This window comes from Eretmochelys imbricata, chromosome 10 (genome assembly GCF_965152235.1).
Source record: "Eretmochelys imbricata isolate rEreImb1 chromosome 10, rEreImb1.hap1, whole genome shotgun sequence".
Lineage (NCBI taxonomy): Eukaryota > Metazoa > Chordata > Testudines > Cheloniidae > Eretmochelys > Eretmochelys imbricata.
This window is the reverse complement of record NC_135581.1, coordinates 81,325,200-81,347,895: the sequence shown is the minus strand read 5'-3', so window position 1 is coordinate 81,347,895 and position 22,696 is coordinate 81,325,200. Positions and strand designations below refer to the sequence as shown.

General features: G+C 45.8%; 1 protein-coding gene across 1 annotated transcript in view; it reads right to left on the bottom strand.

Annotated features, from left to right (window-relative positions):
• CORO2B (coronin 2B) overlaps positions 1-19,352 on the bottom strand; it is a 61,232-nt gene extending 41,880 nt beyond the window's left edge. Inside the window, exon 1 of the mRNA XM_077828151.1 lies at positions 19,152-19,352. Within this exon, the coding sequence (XP_077684277.1) occupies positions 19,152-19,352 (201 nt within the window). The remainder of the gene's footprint in view (positions 1-19,151) is intronic.
• Positions 19,353-22,696: the final 3,344 nt, after the last annotated feature.

Here is a 22,696-nt window from a genome sequence, read left to right as displayed (position 1 = left end):
TTCACCTGAAGATTTTTAAGCCACACCTCGCATCACCCTTATTCTTCCCTTATAAAAATACTCCATCAGCACATACAGAAGTTAATCCTCTGTAAAAATATGTTCACAATAAATAGCTGAAAGAAACAGACATTTCATCACACTTCTGGACATGTGTAAGATTTAAGTGCCAGTCACCACACTTGCATGGCTATTAGGAGAGGTAGGTTAGCCACAGATATTACATCTTCTGCCTAACCCTTTTCTAACATGTTAACTCCCTGAACTTTCCTGGGTAACCAGCAAGAAAGCCCCTCCATGCGGACAATTGTTTTTTCTTACTTACCTTCCACTGCAGGGCATTTCTTATTTACTAACCACTGCAGGATAGGTCTACAAAGCATAAGAGATGTCTGATCTAAAACATAGCAACAGATGCATAAGCTTTAGATAGATGAAAGTGTTGCACAAATTAAAAACACAAAGCTTTGCTGAATTAGTATTTACATTTATTCCAGAACAGTAGCCAAGATCAAGCTTGTTATTTAAAAAGACAAAAAGACAAACAAAATCCCTGTTAAACTGGATTCTGTACATAATGGGAAAAAAATTCTATTTTGACTGGTAACGAAAAGCCATTCTTTCCTAAAGGTGACATGGTTTAACCAGCAGAGGGTGCAAGTATTTGCATTATGACCACTGTAGCCTGCTGTCTGTACTACTAAACAAATAAACACTGGCAACCTACACACTATCCACTCCAATGGGACAATTTAACAGCGTTTTATTTTCACAGTGCTAGAGCGATGCAAACCTGCAGATTATGTCCTGTATAGTTTTAACTCCTCTTACAATTCGACCCAGACACATTTACCCGTAAATACAACAAAGGAATTGGGCATAATATTTGATTTGCCTTTTCAAAGCTTCTGTTCACACAATGAGCTAAGTTTTCAAACCTGACCTCTTCCTTAGCATCTGCTGGATCCAATGCTAAAATTCAGTACCAACGTTTTTCAACTTGAGTTCCTCAAATTAGGCGCCCACATACAGAATCAGGCACTTAGCATGCTCTGAATCCCATTTCAGAATTGCTGAATACACTCAGAAAACACTGACTCCTTGCTCAGCACCACTGAGAAAGAGCCAGGCCCCTCTCTGGTCACTGTCTAAATACACACCTGACTTTATTATTAGTGAAAATACAACATTTATTATAATACCCCAGATCTTATAGCACTTTTCTTTCATAATCTCAAAGCACTTCACAAAGGGAGTCAGTATCATTGGCCTCATTTTTCAGATGGGGAAGCTGAAGCACAGAGAGGTGAAGTAACCTGCCCAGCAGCAGAGCCAGGAACAAACTCCAGATCTCCCAAATCTCAGTCCAGTGCTCTGTCTTCTAGGCTACGTTGTACTCGAGTTTGAATGCTTGTGTCCCTACATGTCTAGCTCCTTGCCCTGGAAGCACAATTGGGTAGGCATCCAAGTCATTTCCACCCTCAGTTCCGTGTCTACAGTTGCTTGTGGATACTGAATTAAAAGAGATTTAAGTGTTGCCCAGAAAGTTAGTTCACACCACGTCTCAATTCTGCTAGTATCACTCAGCAAATACAAGTATCTGAGCCCCCACGCTTAGCATGGACACCTCCATTACTAATCCCGATTGTGACGAGTGTTAGTATTTAGGCAAATATTGACTTCAGACTGAAATCCGTCATATGCAGTTGGAACCATGGAATCTTACGTTCATTTTGAGCAAGAACAAGCCTTTATGCCATTTCTAAAAGGACGTTGAGGGCAGGATCAATCACTTTGCTCAATGTCTACAATAAATTCTTAAATCACTGGTGTTGACTTCAAGGCCGGCACTGGAGCACTTGGTTCTGACTTCAAGCCATCCTCTCTGGTCTTCTGATTGATCCAGTTCTCCCTGAGAAATCCTACATGAGTGTGGGTTCAAAAGGCCAGAGATGTAATGTATTCTGTCACATTTCTGGCACTCTGTTTGTGTTTCTACTACAGACAGCCATCAACTCTCTGCACAGGTACCTTGTAGCTGGGGCTAAGTTAACCTCTTTTCTGTGGCATCTTGTTATTCAGTAGTCAAGCATCTCAAATTTGCAGGCTATTTGAACAACAGATGGCATAAATGCAATAAAAGTCCTCCTATACATTGGTGCAAGTCTTGAGAAACTTACCAGGTTATGGAAGATGATTTGCACAAGTTAAAGGGAAAGGAGAATCTAGGGGGGCCTGAACAGGCCAGATTGTCTGTGGAGCTCCGAGGGGAGTGAGTTAAATAAATTGCAGGCAGATAGTCCTGGGCCCTCAGCCATGGCAGTCTGCTGAGTCAGTACCAGGCTACCTGAGCGAGGTTACAGCACTATGCAGAGTCACCTCATCAAAACAGGGCTTGTTTTATTTCTGGCAGCTGGGAGGTGCCTACCATAGAATTATCAATCCCTGCAGCACAGTAAAGATCCTTGGGGAAACTCATTCCTAGCAACATGTCCTGCAGAGGTCAGCCAGGCTGAGCTAGATGGAGAAGCACAAAGGAAAGTCCTTCAGGCCATGGGTGTGCAAGTCAACCAGCTGCTGCAAAAGACATTTCAAGCCAAAAGAATCGGAGCCGCTGCAAGCTTTCCTTAAGTACACAGATCTCTGGGCTGGGTGAGCAGCTGTTGCCGACATGGATGATGGATCTGTGCCTGAGATTCTCTGGTCTAGCACTAAGCGTCAGCTACACTCAGTTGTCTGTATGTACAGAAATGTAGCTAAGACACACCCTTTATATTTCAACCTTCCCAGCGGCTGTAGAGAAACTGTCACAGTCCCTACCCACCACTCTCTTCGGAGTCATCAGTCAGAGCCGCCAAGCTGACCTAAACAGGGATTTAAATAGTTCTTTGCTGCCGATGGCACAAAGCCAACAAGTTTCCATGCTGCAACCTTTGTTCCACTTCTTGCTTGCCCCCGAAAGCAAGAGAGAGTTAACAGTTACGGTCACATAGAGGGCATGCCAGGCAAACATGGGACCCACGTATGAGCTGGATTAGGTTTGCAAGCAGCTGCATTTAGGCCTGTTGGCTTTCACACCTGCTGAATGTGGCCAGATTGCCTGCATAGGTGCCCTGAGGCCCAGTGGGTAAATTGCTGAATGAGCCATCTGTCCCTTCTGGACACCTCTTCCTCTTGAACTCACTTTGGACTGGGAAGGATTAGCGCCTTCATACATTTCTGGAAGGCAAGCCTCGTGTCATTCCCTGACATTACAGTCATTGCCCTTAAGGAGCCACACACATCCCAGTGCAGGGGATCTTAATTACACCATAGTGTTTGGGGCCCGAACAGTTAATAAAGGGGTACCTGCTGGAGTAATGCAAGAAAGACCCACAAGCGCACAGAAAGGTTCATTGAGACTTCAGCGAGTGGATCGGGATAACAAGCTGTTTTATTTCACTAAATCACATTTCATGCATGCAGCAAGAGGTCACTACACATTGAGAAGAGTTCAATTGGAGCCAGAACCAGAAAGAACTAATATTCCCACGAGATGTGGGTTTTTAAGCGTGTCAGATTCTGACCCCATCCTCAATTCAGCCTGAAAACCAAACTAGCCTGAACCTCATCCAGATTCCAAACAGCCTCCTTGGTCCATCTCATTCCGGCATCACTCACAGTGTCAGTGTAAATGGATCATGCATCCTTGGCCAGCCCATTTCACCCCTGACCCCCAGCCCCAGTCAAGCAGGGTTGGGCAGGTTTCAGCACATAGGTACTCAGACCAGACAGGAGACGCACACTGCTGCATGGAAGGGACTCCTGTCTGGGAGTGTGACAGCCGCTTCCACACTCTAGTGTGACCAGAGACAGCTGCTGGTGAGCCTGGTGCCCGCCCCAGTGGGCAGGGCTGGGAGTGATACCACCATGCCGGAGGAGCTGCCCAGGCTGGGGGCTAGCGCCTGTGAGCAGTGGCCCAACATGCTGCTGCTTTTACCACTGTGGTTCCTGTCCAGGTCGCTGGCCGTGGCCCTGCTGGTCTCGCTCTGCAACTCTGTGGAGATCCGTTTTATATTTGCACACACGGATCTAATTTTGTACCTGTGCAGGGCTCTAACTGTAAGCTCTTTGGGGCAGGGGCTGTCTTTCTGTTCTGTGTTTGTATAGAGCCTAGCACAAAAGGGTCCTGGGCAAGGACTAGAGCTCCTAAGCGCTACAGTAATACAAATGAATACTGATTAGCTAATTCAATAGGAGCCAATTCCAGAGCAAGGCATTTATCTCAATGGCTATGCTGTGAAAGAACAACCCACTTTGGATCCAGCTTCCACCCAAAGGAAATATCAGTGCAATGCCGGTTCCCATGCAGGGGGAAGCACGTTAACCCTGGGGCTTCCCCTTCTTTGTTTGGGATAGCAAGTGGCCAGAAGAGGCTGAAAAACCTAGAGGTCGAATGGGCACATAACTCATTAGGCCAGAAAGAAGACACAAAGTGGCTGGAAGTGGAGTATTCTCACAGGCCACAGGAATTACAATTACTGCAGAGGAAGCACCGGTATCCAGGCAGGACTGAAGCCAGTTGCTGATAGTCTTGCAAGAAAGTCTGTTCTTGAGAGGGACCCAGGCAAGTTTTGCTGATTCATGAGGTTTGGTTCAGATAAGTGTTCAAACGGTCATATGGCCATATGAGCTCAACTCCAAGACTCCTGAGGGTTTGACCGTCACTACGACATACCCACTTGGTGCTGTATGTAAACCTGTTTTGGCGTCTGTCCCTCCCGGTATGGGATGGCAGTAGAGGGAGGCACTTTCCATTACAGGTCCCATCTCCTTTCATCCATCCCTCCTCCCCAAACCAGAGATACCCCTCTTCCATCTTCCTGGACAATTGCCCCAACTCTCCTGGGATTGCATTACAGACGGTCGCAGTCAGCTGTGATTTCTGTCTCACTGCTGGTTTCTGATCTCCAGCTGGGTTTGCTGCAGATCTGCGCTCCCTCCTGCATCGCATGGTAGCCAGGCAAGCAAACCTGAGCCCAGCTGCTTCCTCTCCCCATCAGCTTGCAGCTGATTCTGCCTACAGGGAAGCCCCACTGCCTGGCCCGGCTGGATGCAGAAGCAAGAGCAGTGTCAGCAGGATCTTCTGTGCGACATTCTTAGAAGCAGCGCCTTCATCTCTCCTTTGTAAGGAGAAGGCGCAGTCCCAGGGCAACGCTTCTTTCAGCTTCTTTGCACTCCTCTTTGGGAAGTCTCTGAACCACAGATGCACCCAGGACTCAGTTCAGGATTTTGCTACAGCCCAGCTGTGCTTTCAGCTCTCTCCTCTACTTGCCGTGTTTTTAATTTGTGTACCATGAAATACAACCAGGAACACATCTGCATTTCTGCTCGGCCCTTGCCTTTGCCAGAACGTCAGAGGAAGCCATGCATTAGCCTCTCCATCCTGCCGCCTCTGGGACGAGAGGCTTGCTGGCATGCTGGGCAAGCATTTCTGCACTGAGCCAGCAGGACTGTTACTTTTCTGATCCGCAGCGTGGATTTCAGATGAGAATTTTCCCCACGGTTTTGTACTGCCCGTGTCTTACAATCCAACAGCCAACAGAACCCATTGTTCTTCTTGGTGCCTAAGTGTAAGACATCATCTGACGAGTCTGGACTTCTGTTTACATCAGTCCCCAGCCAGTTTCAGGTGAGTGGCTCCTCCTGCCAGTCTGCCCACTCAGTGATAGTGTAGATTGCACAAGTCAGACAGCCACCCCCCCCCCCAAGGTGCTGCAGGAATCCACTGGGCAGAAAACAAGACTCCAGCTTGCTGCTAATTGCTTGCACAGTTGATGTAGCTCAGCTCTAGCTAACAAAGTCCGTGTAGTGTCAGATAATTGCTTGAAGTTTAGCTCGCACTTTGTAACAGTCAGATAAAATTATAGGCCATTGGCACTGCTTATTAAAGATTTCTACTGTAATAGTGAATGCCTCAAGCACACCCCCAAGCTGGGTTCCATTGTGCAAACATGACTGACAATCCCTGTCCCAACAAGCTACTTGCTGCATTGTTCAAGGGCTTGTCTACACCAGATTTGTCCCATAACATTTCTTTCCTATTGCCAACATTTGCCACTCAGTTGGCGGGAGTACTAGAGCAGACTAGCCACTGTCATTTTAGCCACTGTGGTTAAAACGTTGGTGGAGCCTGTCTCTGCAAGAGCCCCTACCACTGCTGATGCTGATGGACTGCATCTGTGACAGCAAAGATGGAGTCTGCCCAGTGTAGACAGCCTGGCTTGTTTCCCCTGGCAAGCCCACTGGGAATCTTGTTGGTTTGAACAAGTTTCTTGGATTTTAGTTTTGCCTTTAATAAAGATTTTTTCTTTTCATACTCTCAATCCTTTGCCTGGAATGACAGAGTTCTGTTAGATAAAGATCTTCCAGTAGCATAAACTAAACGTCTTCTATCCCTTAAAGAGCTCACGGAACAAAATTCCATCCTATTACAGAGCTAGCAATATATCAGTTACACAGTTCTCCCGGGTCCGAGAGCTCCGCTCACTGAACGACATATCATCTGAACTGTTTAGTCAGGGCTCATACTGGCATGCACACTCCTGGGCCTGTCTACCTTTATATAAAGCACAACGGCAAGAGACCTAAGTACTGACGGAGCTTATTCTTTCCCAGCTGCGCTGAAACAAGCATCTACTGTTAGCTGCAGGAGGCAGCGAAAAGATGAACCATTGAGACGATCATCAGGACAGCCCCGTGAAATGTCATGCCCATTGCTACACCACGTTGTTCTGCTTCAGCCTGGCATAGCCAATTCATCCCCACCCATTGGAAATGCCATTCAGTGCCAGGATACCATCAGATTACTTGTGGTCAGGACACCATGTGACTAACAGCCACAGGACTCTGGGGAAGAGCTGGTTTCTAACTCTTCGGAGTTTCACACAAAAAGCTTTTAGAAACAACTGTTCTCCATGGGGAAGATACAGAGTGGCCCATTATGCCTGGCTTCCATTCTCCCCATCTGTCCTTCCAAGGACGTTAACACAGGGTACAGTCTCCCTCTGTGTGCATGGGCAGTGCTCATGATTAGTAATAAGAGTTAAGTACGCACAGACAGAGAAGAATATAAACACCTCCCTATTTCAGTTAATAGCTGCAGGCAAGGTATTTCCATTCTTCTTCCTCCACCCAATGGACTACTTTTTATAGGGAGCAGAATGGGGCAGGGCAAAGTATCAACTGCATTTCATTATTGTCTCCCTTGATTTGACATTTTTTTATTCCTGGGTATTTATGTGGGTCACAGCAGAAATACATTGGATGCTCTCTGACGTTGTATACAATCATTAATACACCTTAACACTGGACCTTATGGTAGGAGAGGTGCAAGACTTTGCATGTTGTAAACAGCTTACGTTTTTAATAATTTATTTCGCTTCTTGTTGCTCTCTTTGCCTGGGGCACAGCAATACTAGTGGATCAGGCATAAGAGTGGGAGACCGGAGACCTAGGTTCTAGCTCCAACATGACTTATTTTGCAACACTTCGGGCTTTTCTACACCTGCAGCACGGCAGGGACGCAGCTGCACCGTTACAGCTGTGCCACTGTAGTGCTCAGCGAAGCTGCTACGTACTCTGACAGGAGAGCTTCTCCCGTCGGCGAGGTACTCCACCTCCCGGAGAGGCAGTAGCTATGGAGATGGGAGAAGCTCTCCTGTTGGCACAGTGCTGTCTACACCGGGAGTCAGGTCAATATAACTGTGTTCTCAGAGGTGTGGATTTTCCGCACCCCTGAGCGAAGTAGTTATACCAACCTAAGTTTGTAGTGTAGACCAAAGCGTAGTCACTGAGGGCCAGGTTTTTGAAGGTGTTTAAACACCTAGCTCCCAAATCAAATGGGATTTAGGTGCCTAAATACTTCTAAAAATCTGGCCCTTAGACTTTCTCAGCCTCAGTTCTGAGTCAGCAAATGCACCTGGTGATAATTATTTCCCTTTGCCGTGTGGCTGTTGTGATGTGTGTGTGAAGGACCATCCGTGTTTGCTCTGATCAGCCAGTTTTAGAGGTCAGAACGCAGGACTGCCTGGCTAGCAACCCATGTTCTGTCTGTATTAGGTGTCTCTGAGAATTCCTTTTCACCACGTCCTGCTTTTCCGGGCATTAGTGACCTAGGCCTCCTGGAATATATTGTAAGGTTTGGTTGACTTTCACAGTCCTTGCAAGTTTAGATCAAACTAAAGTGCTTCAGAGTTTAAAAATCAAAGTGGAACACAAACAACTTCCCCAGAAAATCCTCCTGTATATACATAAATATTCTTGTTCCTAACTTCAGAATGTGCACTCCAATTTCCTGCCTTAGGTCTGAAGGAAATCTACAAAACCAGACAAATTTTGAGACAGATCAGTTCAGCTATTGAGGATTTATGGCTGCACAAAAAACATTTTTCGCTAACAAATGCAGGAAAGTTGGGTTCTTTCACAGTGCACGCGTTACAAGAGTGCGCTGTGTCTTTTTATATGTAAACAGTTAACAGGACCAGGTGGTATGGTGTGTTGTAGTAGCCGCATCAGTCCCAGGCTATTAGAGAGACAAGGTGGGGGAGGCGATATCTTTTGTTGGACCAACATTGCCTTGCCCACCTTGTCTCTCTGGTAAGACAGGGTGACAGTAGATGGGGCTTGTGAAGATGTAACGTCGCTCCCAGGGGTTACAACAAAAAACTTGCTGTGTGTTGCCATTGGCTTTCTCTGCACAGCTCTTTGCATCGTGTCAGAAGTAAGACAGAAAACTGCACTAGTTCTTCCTTGTGGCTGACCAGAGGCACGGAGGGCAGGTCTACACTTAAACCGTTGCACTGGTAAGAGGTGCACCATGGTAGCACTTAAGTGAAGCTGCTCCTATGCCAACAAGAGAGCTTCTCCCATCTGCAGAGTTAATCCACCCCTGTGAGAGGTGGTAGCTGTGTGGACGGGAACAGCTCTCCCGCCGACATAGCACTGTCTACCCTGGGGGTTAGGTCGGAGGACCTGCGTCGCTCAGGGCTGTGGATTTTTCACACTCCTGAGCAATGTAGTTATACCGATATAGGGCTGTAGTGTAGACCTGGCCTGAGTCCCTGCAGCAATGGCTGTGAGCAATCTTGCAATGCAAATTCACGGGAACATCTGAAAACTGGAGTTCCTTCAGGGCCTCAAGGACAAACCGAGGTGGCTGCAAGACTGGACAGAGAAAGCAGGACAATTAACCTGGGTGGCTGCCCTGAATGCAGCAACTCGGAAGGACTGAATCACAATGTGCTCCAAATTTCAAACCTATCCACCTCTGACTGGAGACTGAGTGAGCCTCAGATTTGTTAACATTATGAGATTGTAAAAGAGGGGTTAAAATGGAAGTTGCTATGTAGCCTTAACTCTAAAATGCACAGATTTCCACCACCCTTTCCTGACAAAAGCAGGAACAGACAAAAACACTTGGGTCCCAATTCAGTAAAACCCTACACATGTTGCCACCACTTTTGATTCTGTCACAAGTCTCGGGACGTTTGACTTTTCTCTTAGCACCCCAGCTTCTGGGGTCACAGGATTTTATCAGAATCTCAGCTTTCATTTTAAAAACATTTTCCCAGCCCTCATGGTTGCTTAGAAAACTTGAAAACTTGAGCCAAGTGCACCTTCAAAAAGCCAGAAGACGAATAAACCCCCAATTTTATTATTTGTAAAATCGCAGGATTTTAAAGCCAATTCTGCGACTTTTGGGGCCTGATTCTTGATTTCTGAGCAATACTAACTTAAGCACATGCTTAACTGTAAATATTCAAGTCAATGGGAGTTAAGCATATGCTTAAGTGCTTTGCTGAACTGGGACTTAAGTCATTTTTTAAAATATTGGTAAAATGAACATCACTCGTTTAGTCCTAAAAAGCAATCTGCGAGAGAAAGCTTGAGACTTCCTGAAAGAACTCAAGGAGTCAAGCCGAACCAGGTCACAGTCAAACCACTCATTCAGAATCTTTATTAGAAGTTGGCCACTACTGGCTGACCCTAAACTAGACTCTAAGCATATCCCTTGAAACAGTTATTCCTTAGCTGATTGTGAAGAAGTCAGCTGCATTACTCATTATAGCAACAGTGCTTAAACCTGTTTAATATCCAACGCATGATATCTCGCTGAGCAAACATGCTACGGCACTGGGGAAAATATTGATGTTTTAGTTGCAAGAGCCAACCACAAAGTCTGACACATAGCACAATTAAGCCCCCCCAGGCCCCCCCGCAAGAAAAAACCTCCAGGAGGCACCAACTCTGATGTATCACTTTTGTGCAGATAGTAAAAATGGAACCCTACCCACAGCTTTCCTATAATTTGAGCAATTTAATTTCCACCCCATTATTGTCCTACTTATTGGTAAGGTTGCAAATACTTTTTTTTTGTGGAAGAAGGAGAGATGCAGCATGAAATAAAGGAGAATCTGCTTAAGTTACTAGCAGTATTAAAGGTTAGGTCCTCTAAATGAGCTCCCCCAAAAAACACACAAACAGGTTTGACAGTCCAGCAGAGGGCAGTGGCACACAAATACCAGCTAGTATGTTACACAACACTGAGAAATAAGGTGAGCTCAAGAAAACGGGGGGGGGGGGGGGGAGGGGGAGGAGGGAGTTGTTTTCGTGTTTTTAAAAAGAAAGATTTCCAGGATTTTAGCATGCACTGCAATAAAAGGAGTAATTAACATTACTTCAATATGATTGCCACCTAAGGAGAGAGAATTTATTCAAAAATGTTAAAGATGCATCTAAATGTGTAATATCTTTCCAAATTAAATATATACATACAGAAAGAGAGAGGGAGAGAGCAGCCAGTGTCTTGAAGACGTCTAGGTGCAAATGAAATAACAGAGCATGTGTCTTCATGGCACAGAGAAAATAGGTCTATTATATTAACAAGACTGTGGGCCAAGCTGCAATTTATTGCAAAGACCTTACCTGGAAGTGAAAATTAACCAAAGTGCATTTCTACCCATTGCTTTTGGATAGCAAACGACTGGCTCATTTTCCTGAATTATCTTCATGTGCAGAGTTCCCCATACCAATTCCTCTGGTCTGCAGTTATGGCTACACTGACCCTCCGAATAAACTTTGTCTGCCTGTGTTTATTCTGCTCATGCTAACAGAGACAGAGATAGGGCTGTTGCTGAGTAGGGCACACACACATGTTCTCCGTATCTCTCCTCTTTAACTGAAGTAATCTGTTTGGATTGTATTCTTGTGTCAGTGTCTGGACGATAAAGTGGATAAGTGGGCAGCCTTTCTGCTTAGCTTTTCTTTTCCTTTTCGCTCCAGCACCAGGGAGCATGGGCGTTCTCACACCCACTCAGAACAAAAAATGTGTGTTTTATAGTGGTGGGAGAGCCTGGTTCTGTAGGGTCCACAACACTAAAGAATTTGCAATCCTAATCGCTTTGATGATGCAGCAATGTGGAGAGGTGTGAAGTGAGAGGATGCAAAACGGGATATAGGAGGAGGGGGGAGACAGGGTGGTTGTGTTTAAGAGACAGATGGAAGGACATGGCAACATGAGGAGAAGATAGATCGCAGGAAGGAGATATCTACTGAAAGAAAATGTAATCCGGTGTTATTGCTTTCCAATGTAAACAGCCCTCCAGAAGCAGCTAAACATTCACATTCTTATGACACAAACACTCAAGAGTGCAAATAGATTTGTCTAGTCTACATGAAAAATTATGTAAATTTATTTATTGAGTTCCCCAAGGTCTTAGCCTGACCGTCTACAGTTAAACTATTAGGCTACCTCTCCCCCGCTCTTAGTTATGTCCTGTCAGAAGATCTAAGAGTTTTTATTTTAGGCAACGGCAAATTTTGAACTTGGCCACTACAGAGGTTGCAAACATCTGACAAGGAAGTCTGGGTCTCTTTATAAGCTTAGTTTCTTTTGGTTTCCATTTGTTAGATGAGGCTGATCAGGGCTTTTGAGATGGAAGTTGCAGGAAGTGAGGGGAGAGACCGATGGGGGGAGACCCCCAAGGATGGGTTTCTGAAGAGGAAAGAGTGATTCCTTCGGAGGAGGGGCAAAGGGGCCATGGAGACCCACTGATGATTACCAAGGAGATGAGGGAGGGCAATAGAATGGGCTGCTGCAGCTACAGCAGGGGTCTGGGACCACGTATTTTGTGCTAAGTAAGAAGTTGAAGTGCAGTTTTTGACTGAACACGCAGCAGTTTAATCCCCATTTGGATGGGTGCAGAGCGCCATCCTACCACCAAGACAGAAGAGCAATTCTAGCCAACTATGATAGTACACAGGTGATCAGGGTAATTTCAGCTGGATAGCAGGGAAACCCTGGATAGGGCGTGAGTAGTGCCTTCCATTTCTGGTTCTGTGTGAGGCTGGGAGAAGTCAAGGTCAAAGTTTTCAAAATTGCCCTCTGATTTTTTTTTTATGGCTGAGATTTTAGCACCTGGGGGCACCCACTGAAGAGCAAAACCAAGGCTCCTGCACTGCTACGTAACACAATCTGTAGTAAAGACAAGACTAGTCAAAAAATGGTGTTTCATGAAAAAAATTTTAAATGACAAATTCCTTTTTGGCCACCCCGCCAAAATACCATCAGAAATTTTTAATTTTTCATCAAAACAAAACATTCAATTTGAATATAAACAATTTTTTTGGTTTGTTTTCAGGGTTTCAGTTTCAATTTCCCTTTGTCCTGACTTCTTTGGTGCATCTGGCCACACTCTCTTTAGGGAGCTGGCAAGTCTTTTGCAGATATTCTACACTGGACCTTTTCTGTGTTTCAAGTTGGTTTGCTGAGTACGAAGCAGGTGGGCTTGGCTCATGTGTAGAACACAAAGGCAGGTTTTATAGCAAGTTTCTGTGATTTCTCGTATGCAACAATGGGAATATATGGCCCAAAGTATGCAAATGTACTGTAGCTTTAAAAAAATTTCTAATGCAGAACAGTGTACAGGAACAAAAAGAAAAGGAAAGTTAGGAGCAAATTAAATCCTGGAGTAGATCTGCTGTATCTAGGTTACCTTGATTATGTTTCACTAAATATGGATGCACATTAATTAGCAGGCTGCTTATTTCCAGAAAAAATTAGTTTACTCTTAATGAACTAATCAGATTCTATTTTAAAAAATGATGAAATTATAACATTGTACTAAGGAGTCCATATTCAGTTTTCAACATTTCACCAAGTTCTGTTCTGATAAGAATGAACGAAATGATTGTCTTGATATTTAATATTCATGAGGACTTCTAAATCTTTGGTGAGGATTCCTCCAGGTATCGACTGCAACTAGTTTAGTGTACTATCTGTTCCTAATCCATTGATCCCAGGTTGGATTTACCCAGAGGTGAAAGTAAGCCAGTATGCCCCGGTACGGTGTACCAGTAAGAGCCGGTGCGCTGTACCTGGACTGGCTTTCCCTGGCGGCAATTTAAAGCCCTGGGGTAGCGGTGGTGGGGCTCCGGCGAGGATTTAAAGAGCCCCAAAGCTCCAGCTACTGCCCCAGCCCTTTAAATCCCCACTGGAGCCCTGCTGATGAAGCCCTAGGGTAGTGGCGGTGAGGCTCCAGAGGGGATTTAAAGGCCGGGGCGGTAGCGGCGGCTGGAGCTCTGGGGCCCTTTAAATCCCCGACGGAGCCCGGCCGCCACTACCCCAGGGCTTGGGCAGCAGGGCTCAGGCGGGGATTTAAAGGGCTCGGGGCTCCGGCAGCCGCTACCACAGCTGGGCCCCAGGCCTTTTAAAGCTCTGCCAGAGCCCAGAGCCCCGGGGTAGCGGTGGCAGCCGGGAGCCCCCAGCGCTCCTCAGTGATTTAAAGGGCCCGGGGCTCCGCTGTGGTAGCGGCAGCTGGAGCCTTGGGCCCTTTAAATCGCCCCTGAGCCCTGGGTTTCCCAGCCGCCTCTGCAGCTGGTAGCTTGGGGGTGATGTAAAGGGCCCGGGGCTCCCAGCCACCACTACCGCAGCTGGAGCCCCAGGCCCTGTAAATCAAGATGAAAGGGCCCGGGGATTTAAGGCCCTGCCTCTTCCGGTTAAGGCCACGGCTCTTCCGGTTGAGGGCACACACCCTGCTCAGGACTCCGGCATACTGGTAAGTTCTCTAACTTACTTTCACCCCTGGATTTACCAGAAATAAAAAGTGTTGGCAACAAAGGATTAACAGCTACAGATTTACAACTGCTCAACATTATTGGAGTAGGGTTGGCATATTCATAATTATAGGCTAAAAAGATTCAGTAGCCGAAACACTGAATAGAACAGGAAAAATACATTAGTCTCCGTCTCTGGCTTAACACTGTTTAGCTAAAGCTACTTGGTTTTAGAATATTAGTAAGATTCAAGCTGTGCACTGCAATTAAAATGCTGATTACAGTTCCCTCCATCTGCAATGGATTCTATGCAAGAAAGTAAAGACATATTCACAAAAGATCTGGAAAGTTTACTGGAGAAAATATTTTTTTAAAAACAGACCGATAGACTTAGGAAAGCAGTGATGCAAGAGTTCAGATGTGATCTGTTCTTACAGCCAAGAGCAATATTCAGGGAACATTACATCCCAATGGCTGGCTGGCCAGGAAGCTTTCTATCCTTGTACAATCTACACAGCTGAGTGTTATGTTCGTTATGCCAAAAGCTAGAAACCTTTACCCAGTTTATTTAATCAAATCGTCCCCAAGTACTTGGGACAAACTGAAAGTTGGGGTAAAATGATCTCAATTGAGTTACTCCAAGACTGAACATGGCATAAAGCTAAGGAGTTGTTCAATCCATGTTCATGATCTTGAGCTGCACTCAAGTTACAAGGACAAGTAGATTTTGGAAGCTGTCCTGAAGCTTATTGATCATGCAGCAAGAATCCTGTAGGGTTTCCGTATAATTAATCCTTTGACTTTGTGGGAACTACAGGCATTATAAAATGGTTATTTTAAAAGCATACATTATGTATAGATATCTTCCCCCACTCACATACCTCCCTTCACTTGCATTTCAGTTCAATCTGCCACAAGTCTGTTAACTGATATTAAAGGCAAAATCCTGCTTCTCCAGTAGAAGTTGCACTAGGTCTTGTGGAGAGGAAAGCAGAACAGGGGACTGGCAGCGTGTTTGTCACAAGAGCCATCCTAATGATGCAGAATAGGATGCCTCGGAGCGGTGCAGGGTAGGCAAGGCACACCGGGCTTCAACACGCCCATCCTCACTCCTTAGAAATGAGTAACACATCCCTGGTCAGCACATGCTGGAGCTGAAAGCACACAAGGTAACACCTTGCTGGGCACCTACCATTCCTCCAGCCAGAGTACCATGCCCCTGTGGGGCTGAGATACACTGGTAAGAATGTTACCAAGTCTCCTTCACCCTGGGCACTTGATTTAGCCCAGTGTATAGTAGGCCAAGATTGAGCTACTATTCTGATGGAAGCAAAGCAAACAAGATTAAAGTGTAAGATTTATTAAGTCTCTTCACGGTAATTGAAAGTTGGGCTGTTCATGTCACTAGCAAACTATACCTGTCAATGTTGCACATACAAAAGCGTAAGAGGGCTAGTCTACACTGGCAACGCTAAAGCGAGGAGTGTAGCTCCCATCCCTGAGCCAGAAAGTTGCAGCGCTGTAAATTGCCAGTGTAGACAAGCCCTTAAGAAACTGCATTCCAACCCAAGGTAATATTTAGTGAATTTATCTGTGACGTTGCAACCATACAATACATTCTTCCAAGAGGCACAGCAAAAGTGGAGAGCAGTGAGTCAGCCACAGCAATGGGTGTTCAACCATGAATGACCACTGGCGACAGATATTACTTTTTACCCACCATAGTATATTCCCATCGGTCCGTTTCTGAAGAATATGCTGAATGGCCAGGAGTTTAAAATAGTTTAAAATGAACTAGTTTATTTTCAAACTCGAGTGAACAGCCGAAGCAAGTCTCAGGGGGGAAGATAAAGTGCAAGGTTATCTGCAGAAAAAGGTGAATACTCCAATAGGTTTATCATTTATTAAATGTAGGTGCCATTCTTCACACATAAAAAAGTGCTTCACATAGATAACAGCCGGCTATGGACCGCATAGCAATAAAATTAAGGGGAAAACAAAAGCATGGATTGGATTTGCTTTTAAGCCAAGCCAGAAATTGCCAGTCCTTAGAAGAGGAGTGCCACCAAACAAAGGATGAAGCTTACACCATGTAATGGGTAGATTAGTACCAAAAGAGGCCAGATTGTACATCAGATCATGAACATTCAAATACTGGGCACTATAAATACCCCTGCAGGTTGATTGCTCATAAGGCTCTAAGGGTAGGTGATAAAAACTTAAAATAAATTTTCAGTTTAAGTGGGAGCTGTCAGAGCACAAAATAAAAGCTTAACGAGTGTGATGTGAAAGTGACAAGCAGAACGTTGAACAGATTGGAGAAGACGAGTAGAAGCTATCGGGAGGATGACAAACAGAGTGTTATAAAGGCACAGTAATCTCTCCACCAGACTATGCTGTGAAGATTTGGCAGCAGGAATAATGACGCCAAGTAGTTAAGTCATGAAGACCTTGTGACAGACCTAGGGAGAGTCGAAAGAAATACTCACAACGGTATCCAAAGTTTTCACTACAGAGACTCTGAGTCAATTTTTCCTCCCCATTAAATCTATGTGAAGGATTCAACCCTGTCTGAATAGGACATGAGTCCATGTGGAGTTGGGCTCCTTCAGACTGAGAAAGGGAGCTGCAGTTTTGTCTATGGAAGAGGCAGATGAGATTGATACCCATCCGATTGCCCAGCTGTGACTGATTCATGGCACCAGTTTAAAAGGGCCAATTAAATTTTCAGAAATGTCATTTACAGAATCCCACAGAAAAGGCTTTATTATCTGAATTTCCTAGAGAAGAGGAAAAGGAGTAAAGATATAGTGTAGCTCTTAAATTTTATATCAGTTTTATTGCCCTCTTTAAACTTGAAGAGCATATCCAAAGAAACCTATTGAGTTTAGAAGAATGACGGAGGCTACCTAACAAGGTACTGCCCCATGCCTGACACGGCCCATGGAGCCTTGTGAACTGGGCACTGTAGCTGCAAGGCCCATGGGGTTAAGGGAATGCGGGTGAGAAAAAGGAGCAGCTTGGATACATATTCACCCCAAACTAAGGTTGCCAGGTGTCCAGTTTTTGACCAGAACTCCCGGTTGAAAAGGGACCTTGGCAGCTCCGGTCACCACTGCTGACGGGGCTGTTAAAAGTTTGGTTGGCTCGGGGCTGGCAGGCTCCCTACTTGGCTCCGTGAGGCTCCCCAGAAGCAGCGACATGTCCCTTGGGTCCTAGATGGAGGGATGGCCATGGCCGGGAACTGTGGCCAATGGGAGCTGCGGGGGCGGAGCCTGTGTGCGGAGGCAGTGCACAGAGCAGCCTGGCTGCGCCTCCGCCTAGAAGCCGAGGGACGCTGCAAATTCCGGGGAGCTCCCTGAGGTAAGCACCGCCCGGAGCCCACACCTCAAACTCCTCATGCACCCCAACCCCTGCCCCAGCCCCCTCCCGCCCCCAAGCTCCCTCCCACACCCCAACCCCCAGCCTTGAGCCCCTCCCAGAGCCCGCACCCCCTCCCATGCCCCAACCCCCTGTGCCAGCCCTGAGCCCCCTTACAATGCAAACTCCCAGCCAGAGCACCCCAAACCCCTCATTCTCTTGCACCCCAAACCCCTCACTCCCGGCTCCACCCCAGAGCTCACACCCCAAGCCGGAGCCCTCCCCCCTCCCCACACCCCAGCTCCCTCTCCTGCATCCTGAACCCCTCATTTCTGGCCCCACCCCAACACCCACACCTCCAGCCCAGAGCCCATACCCCCTCCCACACTCCAACCCCCTGCCTCACACTGGAGCCCCCTCCCGCACTCTGAACGCCTCAGCCCCAGCCCAGAGGCTCCTCCTGCACCCCAAACCCCTCATCCCCAGCCCAGAGCCCTCACCCCTCCCTGCACCACAGCTCCCTGCCCCAGCCCAGATCCCTCTCCTGCATCCTGAACCCCTCATGTCTGGCCCCACCCCAAAGCCCACACCTCCAGCCCCCTGCCTCACCCCAGAGCCCCCTCCCACACTCCGAGCCCCTCAGCCCCAGCCCAGAGGCTCCTCCTGCAGCCCAAACCCCTCATCCCCAGCCCCAGCCCTAGCCCAGAGCCCTGACCCCTTCGCACACTGCAACCCCCTGCCTCAGCCTGGAGCCCTCTCCCACACTCCGAACCCCTCAGCCCCACCCCCCAGCTCAGAGCCCCCTCCTGCACCCCAAACCCCTCAGCCCTGGCCCCACCCCAGAGCCTGCACCCCGCACTGATGCCCTTAACACCTACTGCACCCTACGTCCCTGCCCCAGCCAAGTGAAAATGAGCAAGCGAGTGAGTGAGGGTGGGGAAGAACGAGCAACAGAGGAAGGGGGGGGGATTGTATGATCATGGGCGGGGCCTCGGAGAAGAGGTGGGGCAGGGGCGGGGCCTCATGGCAGGGGGCGGGGCAAGGGTGTTCGGTTTTGTGCAGTTAGAAAGATCCGGGGAAAGTGACAAAGGTCAACCGTGTACCCGTGACATGATGGGGTCAGTAGCCACCAACTCCAGTGGCTAACATTACATCCACCACTCCACATTACCAGACACAACACAGCTGAGAGACAACTGACATCTGTGATTTCGGAAAGACACTTTTCCTGGTTTGGCTCCTGCATAGCAGCATTAGCATCAGCTCTGTTGGAAGTGTGCTAGGCTTTAGGGCCGAATCCATTGGGCTGTTGCTGAGGCAATCTCCTGTCTACTTCAGTGGATTATTTGCCCGTTATTAGTAAGGACTAAGTAATGCTTGATGAAGACTTCAGCATTGCAATCTTAATGCAGATATGGACTAAAAGATACAAAGGGACATTATAGCAAAGACCTGTTTGCGTACAAATGTTTTATTTATTCCTAAAAGATCTAGAATAAAGATACAATTCATTAAACCAGCTTTAAAGTCTCACTTCCCTAAACAAGAAAGCCACAATTAAAAAGATGAAATACCAGAGATTTCAGCCTGTCACAATGGTATTAAAGAGATTCCTGGGATAGAACGTGTGTTTTAACAGCTGTGTTTTAAGATTACCACTGAACTTCAATCAGGTTTGTTAAGGAAAAATTACTTACTTGTTCCAGTGGAATGACAAGAAAGGACCCTCCGCCAGCACTCTCCGTTACTATGGCGAGGAACTTGGCATTAACAGCACAGAAGTGGTTGTCATGAACATTCTTGGTAATTGGAATCCCATCAAAGCAATGCTCTCGGTTCGCCACTTTCCCATAGACATTTCGAAACTTTGAACTGCGATACTGTGGACGCCATGACATCTGTGGAGCAAATGTATGAAGATTTTTACAACAGTCCAGTCTTCATAAGGAAAGAGAAACAAATGCCACAAGTGACTTCTACATTTAACCTGCATGGTCACAGGAAAAAACATTGAGTAGTTTAAGTCCTCCCTCTTTGTCATTAGGAGATAATATGGTTTAAGCCAGACCCTGGTTACAAATCACCAAATACTCTGGACAGGTTCAGATCCTCTGTTGAACTTTACAGTTCAGATGCATCTCTACATGAAGGGAAGAGTTGTAGTCAGGAAATTTCTCTCTTTCCTTCTACAGAGATCTAGGAAAAGAACTTGCAAGGGTTGTTGGGAAATTGTTCCAAAGATTTATTTTAAAACAAAGGAAGCAAAGCTTGGAACATTTGGATTGTCATCTGAAGATTAAGAGAGCTGGGTAGCTAACTAGCAGGCGATCCATACTTTTTGTTAACGAGCTGCCTCATTCGCCTACTCTTCGCAAATGGTACAGAGAACTATTCCCAAGCTAACGACATCACTAAAAAAAGCCGAGAGTTGCAATTAATCAAAGCCTGAACACTGATACAATAGTTTCACATTTACATAGTATCTCTCCGCAAAGTACTCAGTGAAACGATGAACAGCCATCTCTCTACTTTCAAAATACATATTCCTTGTTCAAAAGTGAACACACCTGGAAATCAGTGGGCATTCGATACACTGAAGAACTGAAAGATAGGGATCTATGACATAGAATTAAAGATTCCATGGTCTTGAAATCTACTCTGTCTAGGATAAAAAAAGAGTTAAAGGCAGTTTTCAGGCACACCCCCACCTGTCCTTGGGTCTTCTTGTTAATTTTAATATGAGTCCTTTTTTTCCTCATCTTTCCCATTTGTGTGAAAGACCTAAAACTGACGATGCAGGGGAAGCCATTAAACTGACTATATTCAAGGTGCTGTTAAGTGTATAAAGTCAACAGACTGGAAAAAAGTGAACTTCGGTCTAGTCCCATGTATTAATTCCAAAAGTAGATTTTTAAAAAGTCACTTTTCAAGCTACATGCTTAACTGGAATGTATAGCAATACTATGTTACATACGTGCAACACAATCCTGTTAGCGTTATTGGAACATTTACCTCGGTCAGCCACTCAGATGCTGCAACTGTATGTACCAGAGAAGATTCCAGAGACCTATTTGCATACACCGTTTCCAAAAAAGAGCGTATACAATCATGCTAAACGTGCTCAGATGCAAACCAGTGTAACTGTGCACTCGTTTTTGCTTGTTCCCACTGTTGTTTAGAGTTTGTTACATGCACAAAAAGAAGAAAAATAAAATATGGTCCCACCTGTGCAAACATTGTTACATTAGTAGGATTTGTGTGTGTAGTGATTTTCCTAAGTTTATTAAAGAAAAAGTCTTTATGGTAGCACAAGTGCTGATACCACAATAAAGTCTTACACTATAATGAGCTAAGGCATTTTAAACGTTTAGAAAAGCATGAGCACTTACACCGTTGTAAAGTGGCTTAAGCACTTAAATCTCTATCGCACACTGACAATTTCATACTTAGGGACTCAAAGCAGCTTATATTCTCCAAGACTGACTAGCATCTACTGACAGATGAATTTAAGTGAGCACTTAAACAGAGAGACACGTGCAATTGGAGTCTTTCATTTGACAAAGCGAGGCTGTTTTTAAGATGGGCCCTTCCACCTACTTCCTACCTTGGCATAACTCACACAAATGGACTGTTCCATAGCATTAGCTATATATCTATAGCATTCGCTGCCAGGCAAACACTATAATTACTAGAAGTGAATAATACCAGCCCATACTTCTCCGTTCTTAGCCAAAGAAAATCAAGCCAGATTCTGCAGGAGACATATCCAAACACAGCACCAAAATTATAGGTGCTTTATTCACCTTTTGGCAATTGACAGTGTACAGTTAGTGCGAGATTTTACTTTCCTTCATCCTGGTTTTTCCACAGAAAACAAGAAGTCTCTGCTTTTTTTCTGCTCAACATAAGAACATAAGAACGGCCATACTTGGTCAGACCAAAGGTCCATCTAGCCCAGGAGCCTGTCTTCCACCAGTGGCCAGTGCCAGGTGCCCCAGAGGGAATGAACAGAACAGGTAATCATCAAGTGATCCATCCCCTGTCGCCCATTCCCAGCTTCTGGCAAACAGAGGCTAGGGACACCATCCCTGCCCATCCTGGCTAATAGCCATTGGCGGACCTATCCTCTATGAACTTATCCAGTTCTTTTTTGGACCCTGTTATAGTCTAGTGTGTATTTTGTATATAAGCTGTTCTATACAATTGAGACTCAAAACAATAAACAGAAGAGTGAGATTAACGTTCTTGTTTTCAGGATTTCAGCATCGTTAGATTTCTGGTTTTATGTCCCTGTTATTTTTCCCCCCCACAGAAAGGTAGCCAAGCCTGTAGTCCAACCATAATGAGAGGAAGCCATAAGCCCGAGTATGTCACTGGAGAATTCAAGCGTTCCTCTCCTTCATCCTCAGTAAGTATTTCCTGTAAACAATGTCAAGTAGCTCAAACGCTTCTGTGCTTCACAGACCCAGGCAGTGAACTATCTGGAAATTGCTTCACACTGTTTTGTTGAAAAGAACTGCACTGGGTGGTACAATGATCACTGCTGCTATCAACTCCCTGACATGGAGGGTTCTCTGGACTGAACTTTTTTCTGGACGCATGTTTGTTTTTGGGGCAGAGGAGAAACGGTGGTGCCTTAAACAGCTAATCCTTTCACGTGGGGGACTCTAGACTAAGTCTCACACATCAAGCCAACATCACCTGGGAGAATTGTGGGGGTGAAGCTTTCTGGAAGGAAGGAAGGAAGGAAGTACATCCCAAACAGCCAGCCCAAATAGACCCACTAGATTTAAAGGCTACCAGCCCACCCAGCTACATAGCCCATTATGATGCAGCTTGAATTTTAGAACAGGAAGGGGTATGGTGACAGTCAGAATGCTTGGGGAGGGAGGCTCCCAGATGAGTTAGGACAGACCAAGACAAGGGAAAAAAAAACCACTTAAAGGTGTTTGCGGTCACCAGAAAAATTGCTAGGATCAGGAGGTTTATAAAATTAGAGGGGTTTTTAACGCTAGGGAAAAATAGCAAAAAATACACAAGAAATTACATTTGCATACATTTGCATAGCGTTTTAGCTCCTATCCACACAAGCAATGTCAAGAATTGCTGATGACATGATTTCGAGATCTCTCCTCCCTCTCAAGTTTTGTCCTCCCCTTTCCAGTTGTTAAAACCAAGCATATTGAACTGGTGCAGGATACCCATATGTTTCCCAAAGGAGAAGAGAGCAATAGTTCTGTGC